This window comes from Leucoraja erinacea, chromosome 2, assembly GCF_028641065.1.
Source record: "Leucoraja erinacea ecotype New England chromosome 2, Leri_hhj_1, whole genome shotgun sequence".
Lineage (NCBI taxonomy): Eukaryota > Metazoa > Chordata > Chondrichthyes > Rajiformes > Rajidae > Leucoraja > Leucoraja erinaceus.
The window spans coordinates 81,287,630-81,299,272 of NC_073378.1; the positions used below are offsets into that span (position 1 = coordinate 81,287,630).

At 48.4% G+C, this 11,643-nt stretch overlaps 1 protein-coding gene across 1 annotated transcript in view; it reads right to left on the bottom strand.

The window, feature by feature from the left end:
* The window catches only part of dnah5 (dynein, axonemal, heavy chain 5), a 202,299-nt gene extending 197,731 nt beyond the window's left edge, over positions 1 to 4,568 (bottom strand). The window contains exon 1 of the mRNA XM_055659224.1: positions 4,205 to 4,568. Within this exon, the coding sequence (XP_055515199.1) occupies positions 4,205 to 4,315 (111 nt within the window). The 5' untranslated portion in view covers positions 4,316 to 4,568. The remainder of the gene's footprint in view (positions 1 to 4,204) is intronic.
* Between the last annotated feature and the right edge of the window lie 7,075 nt (positions 4,569 to 11,643).

Here is an 11,643-nt window from a genome sequence, read left to right on the forward strand (position 1 = left end):
TAATATCAATTTTTCTTCTTTTTTTTTCTTCTTTCTTTAGTTTAGGGGGGTTTTGTTTTTTTCCTTTTTTCTTTTTGTCTTTTCATCTTCGTGGGGTTTGTTTTACATTTATAAGTTTCCTTTTAAAGATTTAACTAGATTTACATAGAGGTCTATATTCATTGTGTATTTTGACACTGGTCTCATATTAGGTTATACCTGTTATTAATGTAATCCTGATCCCTATGTATCAATACCATTGTTATGTTTATCATTATTCTTTTTGCCCTGTATTTTAATGTTTTATTTTTGCTTTTTTTGGAAAAAAAAACAATAAAAAGATTTTAAAGAATGAAGCTCCAACCGCGGGGCCTGTGGACTTTAACATCATGGAGCCCACGGTCTCTTGTAAGAAGAGGCCGACTTGGGAACTCCATGCCGCGCGCGGAGAGAGTTTCAACCGCCCTCGATCGTCGGCTGTGGGGGCTTTGATGGCCCTGACTGCCCCGACCGCGGGAGAACAAAGAGGAAGAAGATTGAACCTTATTGCCTTCCATCACAGTGAGGAATGTGAAATCTACTGTGATGGATGTTTATGTTAACTTTTATGTGGTTGTGTGTCTTGTTGCTTTTCACTTCGTATGGCTGTATGGCAACTCAAATTTCACTGTACCTTAATTCAGTACTTCTTAAACTATTTCAGTGTCATTCACCCTTGAGTCTTTATCACAAATTTTCATTCACCTTTGACAAACTTTTCTTATGTTTATTGGTCATTTTCATCTTATTCTCCCTCGGGCATAATTTTATATATAATTTATTTTGTCATATGAGCAAAAAACATAAATTGACTAATTTAGAGTGTTTATTTTATTCAACTTTTTGAACATCCTAATAATATATAAAGAAAACTAGGAGTGAAAAAAAAAAGTTTAATTACCACTGGAGTTGGAAAATCATTCTATTAGAATGATTAAAAAAAACCATTCCAACGTCTAAACATAGAAATCAGGTGCAGTAGTAGGCCATTCGGCACGTCGAACCATTCAATATGATCATGGCTGATCATCCAAAATCAGCACCCCGCTCCTCCATTCTCCCCATAGCCCCCAGACCTTTATCTAATACTCTCTTGAAAACCTTCAGTGAATTGGCCTCCACTGCCTTCTTTTCCCTGACTCTCAGTCTAAAGATGAGTCTCAACCCGAAACGTCACCTATTCCTTTTCTCCAGAGATGCTGCCTGACACGCAGTTTGTGTCCATCAGCACTCTCCCCCTCTGGGCTTCACTGGGCTTCAGCCCCATCCTACCCTTTCAGGCTTTGATTACTACAGTTTTTTTCTTGGAAAACTAGCTCAAAAAACCATGCAGTATGTGAGTTAATTTATTAGTATCCAACTAATATAACTTTCTATAAGTCTCCCCGACTAAAGCTCACAATACCTGTACCACCAAATATCAACTTGCCATATTCGGTATACTTCTCTCCAGAAGCTGGCTCTTCCAAATCCTGAGATATTTTAAAAGTTGTGCATGTGTACTGACATGTATATGTCACATACATGCTCAAAACATCATCACAACTTTGTATGTTGCTCAGTTCTGAATATCTGGCGCCCTCCCATCCTCCCAACTAGGAGTTACAACAAAATTAAGAACAGAAATATTATTAGAATGTTTCTAGTAAAGTTAGTAAACAACTGTCTTAGAATTAGATTCTTAGAAACAATGTTTTCTTATTGTGTATCTTTACCACAAATAAATGACAAGCAGGATATTTCTACACTTACATGTATATTTTTTTATCATCAATGATTAGGATGTTCCTATACTCCTGTGACAAGCGTCACAAACAGAGGATCAATTTCCTTCTCCAAAGCAACTCGCATTACCGAATCAACATACTGAAGTGAATTCCGTTTTTTTGTATTTCAGATCTACCAAGGTCGAAAATCCTTGTTCAGACAGGAAAGTTGTTGTCATCATTACCAGTGGTTGAAGGGCCTTCAAGCTAATTGATTTGTATTCAGGGAAAGCAAGTAATCCAACCCAATAGTCTCCATAGTAGGAGTACATCTCAAAAGATGAGTTTTGAGTTAAGTCATAATGTGCTGTTAGGTTAAGCAGAAAAATAGCTAAATTGGCAACACAAAGAATAGTTACAGTTCAACAGATGTCTACAGTGATCCTCCAGTGTTGCCATTTATAAATTTACTAGAATAAGTGCAACCGGTTGGGTTGCGGGGTGGGGCGGCCTTCGGCGTCAAACACTAACACCCCCCCACCCCCACACACACACACACATACTAACCCCCCCTTGATATTATATTAATATTATTCATTCGCTCCTTTTACCCCACCCCCCGCCCTATCCACTCACGCATAACCCCCAACTGCGCAGCTAGAGAGGGGGGGTAGTGGAGTGGGAGGGGGAGTGGGATAGGGTGGAGAGGGAGGGGAATGGGGAGGGGGGTAGTGAGGGAGAGGGAGGGGGATAGAGATTGAGGTGTGGGGGGGGGGCACGCGGCGTCACAGGGGAGGGCTGGTTAGCAAACGCAATACTCCACCACTAGAGAGGGAGGGAGAGGGGGGGGGGGGGGGGGGGGGAGGGGGGGGGGGGGGAGGGAGGGGGGGGGGGGGAGGGGGGGGGAGAGGGGGAGGGGAGGGAGAGAGGGGGGGAGGGGGGGGGGGGAGGGAGGGGGGGGGGGGGGGAGGGAGGGGGGGGGGGGGGGGGGGGGAGAGGGGGGGGGGGGGGAGAGGGGGGGGGGGAGGGGAGGAAGGGGGGGAGGGAGGGGAGAGGGGGGGCGGAGGAGGGAGGGGGCCAGAGAGGGAGAGGGGGGGGAGAGGAGGGGGGGGGCAGAGAGGGAGGGGGGGGCAGAGAGGAAGGGGGGGCAGAGAGAGAGGGAGGGGGGGGCAGAGAGGGGGGGGGGGGCGGGGGGCAGAGAGGGGGGGGGGGGCCAGAGGGGGGGGGGGGGGCAGAGAGGGGGGGGGCAGAGAGGGAGGAAGGAAGGGGGGGAGGGGGGCAGAGAGGGAGGGGGGGGGGGCAGAGGGGGAGGGGGCAGAGGAGGGGGGGGGGGGGGGAGAGAGGGAGGGGGGGCAGAGAGGGAGGGGGGGCAGAGAGGGAGGGGGGGCAGAGAGGGGGCAGCAGAGAGCGAGCAAACGTGAGCAAACGCGATAATTCCCGATATTTTGGACCTTTAAATCTCCACGGCAAATCGCGTTTGCTCGCTGAATTTCATCAAAAGTAAGGCATTATTGACTTACTTTTGATGAAATTCAGCGAGCAAACGCGATAATTCCCGATATTTTGGACCTTTAAATCTCCACGGCAAATGTCCGCTGTTCACTTCCGCTGGATTGGCACCTTCAGCTCCCTCTTTAATTTACCTTAGTTTCTATCTTTTTTTTTTTAACTGTAAATCTAGGTAGCTCTGCCTCACGGTCACCCCGACTGGCACAATAAATTGCAGATCAAAACCTGGCCGTTTTCTATGTTTTTAACGGGTGGGAAAGTGCGTGTTTTCCCATCCACTAACATGTACCGGATGTCTAGCATGTCCTCCACTTGAGATTTTCGGTCACGTGGGTGCGGATCTACGCTCCAGTGACCTTTCGTGAAATCACCCTATAAACACTGCTGTAATTTCTACATGGTGAAACCAAAATAAATAAAAATTGCCTTTATTAAAATCTAGAACATAGAAACATAGAAATATAGGTGCAGGAGTAGGCCATTCGGCCCTTCGAGCCTGCACCGCCATTCAATATGATCATGGCTGATCATCCAACTCAATCTAACCACATGTGATTTTTTTTTTCTATTACAAATCTCAAATTGTGGAGTACATAGGCAAATAAATAAATGATGGGTTTTTGTCCCAAACATTATGGAGGGCACTGTAAATTAACTCAACTACTTAGACTTGAGGGCATTGTTTTTGCATATAATATATATACATACACACACACGTGTGTGTGTGTGTATATAACTTTGTTGTTGTACTATTTTTATCTATTGCGCTGCTGCAAGTAAGACATTCATTATTCCCTTCCGGGACATATGACAATAAAACACTCTGGACACCGGACCTGAACCCATTGTGGCGGAGATGGATAACAGTCGTATTTCGTTCTGGGAACCGCGAGAGAGTTGTGCTTGAAATGTTTCAATTCAACTAATTGCTGGAGTTTAAAGGTACCAAACCGCGTGGCACATAGACAAACCTTGTTCTCCTTGGTGTCCACTGGTGAGCGGGTCTGAGCGGCCCTGTCCCTGGTCCCCGCAGCTCCGGGCAACAGGCTGAGGGCTCTGCGCTGCCCCCGGGCGCCGTGCATCGCAACTCTCCAGCCCTGGGCTCACGCTGGCCGGCAGAACATCCACTGACCCGGCCGGCGGCGGCTCGTTCCTCCTCTCCTGCTGCTGCTGCTGCAAACTCACCTCGTGGGGAGAAAGGGAGGAAGGGAGGCCGCCAGACAACAGGCTCCGTCTCCAGGCAACAGCCGCTCTCCAGGGGGCGGCGTCCAGGACCAGGTGTGGGCGGTCGGGCGGTCGGTCGACCAGACCAGCAACACGTAGTAAATTACACGCGCGGTTTCTTCCCAATCCACTTGTAATCCACCAGTAAAATACAGGAGGAACTCCGCGGGTCAGGCAGTATTTCGGGAGGGAATGGACAAACAATATTTCGGTGTGTAAGAAAGAACTGCAGATGCTGGTTTAAATCGAAGGTGGACACAAAATGCTGGAGTAACTCAGCGGGACAGGCAGCATCTCTGGAGAGAAGGTTACACAAAAAAGCTGGAGAAACTCAGCGGGTGCAGCAGCATCTATGGAGCGAAGGAAATAGGCAACGTTTCGGGCCGAAACCCTTCCTTCGCTCCATAGATGCTGCTGCACCCGCTGAGTTTCTCCAGCTTTTTTGTGTAACCTTCGATTCTCCAGCATCTGCAGTTCCCTCTTAAACTCTGGAGAGAAGGAATGGGCGACGTTTCGGGTCGAGACCCTTCTTCAGACTCGATCTTTCGGGTCGGGACTCCTCATTAGACCGAAGTGGAGGGGTAGCTGGATAACAACAGTGGGGTGGGACAAAGCCTGGTTTGTCATATCGACTACACATTTACACAGCCAATATCTTTTTCACGTTTACGAATAACATTATATGGGGGAAAGACACGATTTTAATAAGAAATAGTGGAAGGCAGAAAAAAAGTCAATAAACTGTCGTCTGATGCATAGACTGAGAGAACCCGCGGGACCACAGTCATCTGTTTAAGAAGGAACTGTAGTTGCTGGAAAATCGAAGATAGACAAAAATGCTGGGGAAACTCAGCGGGTGCAGCAGGGTGCAGGAGTGAAGGAATTCCTTAGTTCCATAGATGCTGCCTCACCCGCTGAGTTTCTCCAGCATTTTTTGTCGACCACAGTCATCTGCTCACATCAGTTTAACCATTGAGAGCCTTTGTCTGAAGGATCTCGACCCGAAACGTCATCTATTCCTTTTCTCCAGAGATGCTGTCTGAGCGGCTGAGTTAGTACAACTTTTTGTGGTCCTCCGCGACATTATTTTGTAATGACCATTCGTTTGTAATGACTATTATTTGAGCCAGTTCAATGAACACGCTCATTTTTGATTCTGCACCCCGAGTCACGGTGGCGCAGCGGGCACTGTCTGTACGGAGTTTGTACGCTCTCCCTGTGACCTGCGTGTGTTTTATCCGAGATCTTCGGTTTCCTCCCACATTCAAAAGACGAACAGGTTTGTAGGTTAATTGGCTTGATAAGTGTAAAAAAAATGTCCAGTATAACATTTTCCAACTTCCAGTATAGTGGACTCTTCGGAAATGACGACCACAAGGTACAATTAGTGCTAAGTGAGGGATCAATGTAATATTTTCAGGATTCTTACACCAGTGAGTAGTATCTTAAGTCAAGGTCTATTTGAACATTGATTAACTATTGTAAAATGCTTGGGTACAATGGAAACGCTCATGTGTTGAAATATACTTTGGTTCTATTTTAAGCAGTGATCAAATGGATAAATACATATGGGGGCAAGAAGATTGGGGGGCTGAAGGATCAGAGGAGGGGGAAGTAGTAAGAATGCACGCTAAAAATAATTAGTTCTACATCTCTGAAATTCTGGAACATCTATTTCCCTAAAAATCATGAGAATTGAGAAATTCCTGCCACATCTGGTGACTCGGGAGAAGGAGGGGGGGTAAATAACCCCACAAAGGGAATAGAAGGATATGTGAGAAGGAAATCATGAGGAACATAAATATCAGCAGCAATCTTGCATTTACGCAAGACAGACGCAGCAAACTGCAGGTATTTCAACCTTGAGCAAAACAAAACAGGAGGAAGTCTGGGGTCAGGCAGCATCTGTGGAGAAAATGGAAATATGACATTTCGGTTGCGAGCCTTCAGTAATAGGGGATGGGGAGCTGAAAGAGGGGTGGGAGAAGGACAAAGCTTCACGACTCTGGGTCGACTGACATCTATTACAAACCCACTGACTTCCACAACTATCAAGACTATCCCCTTCTTCCAATTCCTCCGTCTATGCCACATCTGCACCCAAGTTGGGTGTTCCATACCAGGACATCCAAGATGTCCTCATTCTTCAGGGAATGGGGGTTCCCCTCTCCCATCATAGATGAGGCCCTCACTCGTGTCTCCTAGGTATCCCACAGCTCCGCCCTTGTTCCCCCTCCCCCCCCCCAACAGAGACAGAGTCCCCCAGTCCTTACCTTTCACCCCATCTGCTGTCGCATTCAACACATAATCCTCTCTCATTTTCGCCACCTCCAACGGGATCCCAACTCTACTCACATGTTCCCATCTCCACCCGTTTCCGCCTTTTACAAACCATTCCATCCGCAACTCCCTGGGTGACTCCTTTTCCACCCAAACCACCCCTCCCCAGGTACCTTCCCCTACAACCGCAGAAGATGCAACTCCTCCCTCGACTGTCCAGGAACCCCGACAGTCCTTTCAGGTTAGGCAGAGGTTCACTTGCGCCTCCTCCAACCTCATCTACTGTGTTTGTTGTTCAAGATATGAACTTGTATACATCGGCGAGACCAAACGTAGACTGGGCGATCATTTCGCTGAACACCTTCGCTAAGTCTGCCTGGACCTAACTGATCCCCCGGTTGTTAAACACTTTAATTCTCCTTCCCATTCCCACTGACCTTTCTGTCCCAGGTCTCCTCCATTGTCAGAGTGAAGCAAAACGCAAATTGGAGGAACAGCATCTCATATTTCGCTTGGGCAGCATACTGCCCAGTGGTATGAATATTGATTTCTCTAACTCAAGTAACCCCAGCATTCCATCTCTCTCCATCCCTCCCCCATCCAAGTCACACCTGCTTCTCGTTTTCACCCATCAAACAGCTGACAATGGCCTGTTTCTTTATCAGTTACTTTTTTTTGCATATATTTCATTCATTGTTCTTTATCTCGCTACGTCATCATCGGTATCTCTCATTTCCCTTTCCCCTGACTAGTCTGAAGAAGGGTCTCAAACGAATCGTCACCCGTTCCTTCTTTCCAGAGATGCTGCTTGTCCCGCTTACTCCAGCTTCTTGTATCTATCGAAGCTTAATGAGTGGATACAGGTGAGGAGGGCCTTTTGATGAGAAGGAGTGACAAGGATTGGATCTATTTCTCCCAGTCCCCCTGTTCCTTTCCCCTCCTTCAGACTCACATCTCCCATTCCAGTCCCTTGTTTTCTATTCATCTCCCCATCTTTCACCTCCACCTGCCCTCTTCCACCTACATCCCTCATGTTTGCTTCACATTTCACTCTCTCCTGATCTGACACCCTTTGTCTTCTTTTCACCTGTTGATTTTATCACTTACTCCACAAATCAGCCAATCAAAATACCCCTCACCTGTATCCACCAATCACTTCCCAGGTTTTGGCCTGCCCCCTACCTTTTTCCAACTTTCACCCTCTACTGCTATCGATCTGAAGAAGGGTCCTGACCCAAAACATCACCTATCCATTTCCTCCACGGATGTTGCATGACCCACTGAGTTATTCCTGCACTTGGTGTTTTACATTTATATAATTTTCAAGTTCAAGTGAGTTTATTGTCATGTGTCGCTGATAGGACAATGAAATTCTTGCTTTGCTTCAGCACAACAGAACATAGTAGGCATTGACTACAAAACACATGAATAAATAAACTGATAAAGTGCAAATAACAGATAATGGGTTATTAATGTTCAGAGTTTTGTCCGAGCCAGGTTTAATAGCCTGATGGCTGTGGGGAAGTAACTATTCCTGAACCTGGTTGTTGCAGTCTTCAGGCTTCTGTACCTTCTACCTGAAGGTAGCAGGGAGGTGAGTGTGTGGCCAAGATGGTGTGGGTCTTTGATGATACTGCCAGCTTTTTTGAGGCAGCGACTGCGATAAATCCCCTCAATGGAAGGAAGGTCAGAGCCGATGATGGACTGGGCAGTGTTTACTACGTTTTGTAGTCTTTTCCTCTCCAGGGCGCTCAAGTTGCCGAACCAAGCCACGATGCAACTGGCCAGCATGCTCTCTAATGTGCACCTGTAGAGGTTTTGAAGTGAAATCATGAGGGAATTTTATTGAAACCTACTGAAAAAATAGTAGACAATAATTAAAGGCTTAGATAGTGGGTGGAAAGGATGTTTCCAGTAATGGGAATGTCATGAAACAAAGAGGACTGCCTCAGAATAAAAGGATGTAACTTTAGAATGGAGATGAGGAGGAATTTCTTTAGCCAGAAAGAGGTGAATCTGTGGAATTCATTGCCACAAATGGCCGTGGAGGCCAAGACATTGGGTATTTTTAAAGCAGCGATTGATTCGTAAGGGTGTCAAAGGTTATGGGGAGAAAGCAGGGGAATGGGGTTGAGAGGGGAAAAATAGATCAGCCATGATCGAATAGGTTGGACGATTGTCCTAATCACCCAATTCTGCTGCTGTGTCTTATGGTGCGTGACAATATTAATAAACCTAAAATCTAGTCAAAATCCTTCATATTTCGCTGTAACCCATTTACTTCCATGTCCGTCAACTTCACTATTTGCTGGCTGCCTCCCTACACATGGGCCAATTTATCTCTTATAACATCTATAGGATGTGGTTGGAAATAAGAGAACCCAGAGGAAATCCCTCCAATTTACACTCTCACACGTCACACAATTCCCTTTGATTGTTTTTATTGTTATCCCTCACTAGGTGGTAATTTACAAAAGGCAATTAGTACACCAGAAGGCCTTTGGAATGTGGGAGGGACCTGGCACAACCTGAGGAAACCCACGTAGTCAAAGGAAATACATGCAGACTCAACACAGTCAACATGCAAGATCAGGATCAAACCCAGATTGCTAGAACTGCACAGCAGCCATGCTAACTGCCAAGGCACTGTGCTGCCCTCCAGTATGGTGACCAATTCTGATTAACCCATTACAGGAAACATTTGTTTGTACTGGATAGGGTGCAGGAGAGACTTTTGTGGCCATTGCCTGGACTGAAATGTTTGGCTTGAAAGAATAAGCGAGTTCGGTATTCCGACAGTGCATGCCCAGGTCATAGGTCACTAGCTATAAACAGTCTCAGCAACGTTGGTTGGTGATGCATTGTGTGCAGGCTTGGGTTTCGTCCATGGTCGGGGTTGGGGTCGGCTCTCTGTCGTTGCGGCCGCTGTTGAGTTGCTGCTGGGCCGTCCCCGTCCCCTCCCCAGTGTCCTGTCCCTGTCTGGAGGTGTCCGGGGTGGCTCTGGGCTGGCGGGGTGGCCCTGGACGCCGCTGTCTCCAGCTCGACTCTGCCTGCCAGTACTTCAGTCCGACACTGAGATCCTGCTGAAGATGGGCAGCCGCCGGCCCTGCTTGAAGACAGGCAACTTAGAGCCGCTGCTGCTGGAGTCATCCTGGTCGGAGAGAAAGTCTGCGGACGGGCTCCTGCCAGCCATGGGCAGGCCGGGCACCCGCTGGAGCTGCTGGTGGTGCCACTGAAAAAAGGCAAAATATCAGATCTAAACTATACTCACAGAATCTACAGCGATTTGATCGATTTTTATTTATAGCGTTCGACCTTTGACAAATCCCATGATTCCTTCTGTTTATCGGAATAACGAACTTGCTTATTAAATACACTGAAAGGAGATTTACTTGAGCACATAGAATTACAGGTCTATGTTGCAAGCGGCCTATTTTCTTTGTACAGGTGCACAACCTTTTATCCGAAAGCCTTGGGACCAGACACTTTTCGTAATTCAGAATTTGTCGGTCTTCGGAATGGAAATATTTTTGCGTAGATTTTAATGGCTGGCTCAGTGGTAGAGTGCTCGGCTCATATCCGCAAGGTCGCGAGTTTGCGCCTTGATCCCGGCAGAAGAAGTTGGAGCGGGGCTGGGCTGGGCTGCTGCTGGCTGTGGGTCTCTGGGATCTCTGTGCTTGCGGTGGGCCTGGTGGTCGACGTCCAATTGGTCCTGACATCTCCGGTGACTGCACTGAACTGCAGCCATCGCCGTCGTGAAGACAGTACAAAGCCCCCACGCCGGTGCAATGGGCGGGGAGCTGGAGAGGGGAGGGAAGGGGTCACACACATGGCTGGGAAGCAGAGGGGTGTAGGTGGGGTGAAACTGAAGGGAGCGACAATCTGCTGCTGCCTGCACGCTGAGTTTAAAAGTTCCCACGCAAGACTCACGATACACTGTGTATCGTGTCTACCGTGGGAACTTTTTAACTCAGCGGACAGGTAGCAGCAGATTGTCAATTATTAACCCTCCCGCGCAATATACTCTCACCTTCTCTTTTATGAATGGGGATTTAGTTCCCCTTTCTTCGAGGACCGACCGGAGGTTCCGCTGTCACCTCTGCAGGCCGCCCTCGGTGAACGTCCTGTCTCCCTGTCCCTGGGATAGCAGGGGGCGATCAAACAGCACAATACCCCCTTCCCCCTCCAACTCCAGAGGAATCCGCTCCCCGATGGGCCGCTATGGCGACAAGTGGCAGTTCGCCCACAGCCCGAGCTGCGCGACCCCAAGAACAAGAAGTACCTTCCACACTATCAGCTTCTGCCCATACACTGAGCGTGTTCCTCTGGAGTTGGAACGGGGCTGGGCTGGAGTTGCTGATCTGGGATCTCCGTGCTTGCAGTGGGCCTGGGGGTCGGTGTCCCGATGAGGGGGCACAGCTCGGGCTGTGGGCGAACTGCCACTTGTCGCCGTAGCGGCCCATCGGGGAGCGGCTTCTGGTGGTCCTGACGTCTCCGGCCAGTTTGCAGTTTTCCTCTGGAGTTGGAACGGGGCTGGGCTGCTGCTGGCTGTGGGTCTCTGGGATCTCCGTGCTTGCGGTGGGCCTGGGGGTCGGTGTCCCGTTGGTCCTGACGTCTCCGGTGACTGCACTGCGCTGCTAGAATCGCCGACGTGAAGACAATGCAAAGCCCCCGCGCCGGTGCAATGGGCGGGGAACTGGAGAGGGGAGGGAAGGGGTCACACACATGGCCGGGAAGCAGAGGGGTGTAGGTGGGGTGAAACTGAAGGGAGCGACAATTTGCTGCTACCTGCCCGCTGAGTTAAAAAGTTCCCACGCAAGACTCACGATACACTGTGTATCGTGTCTACCGTGGGAACTTTTTAACTCAGCGGGCAGGCAGCAGCAGATTGTCAATTATTAACCCT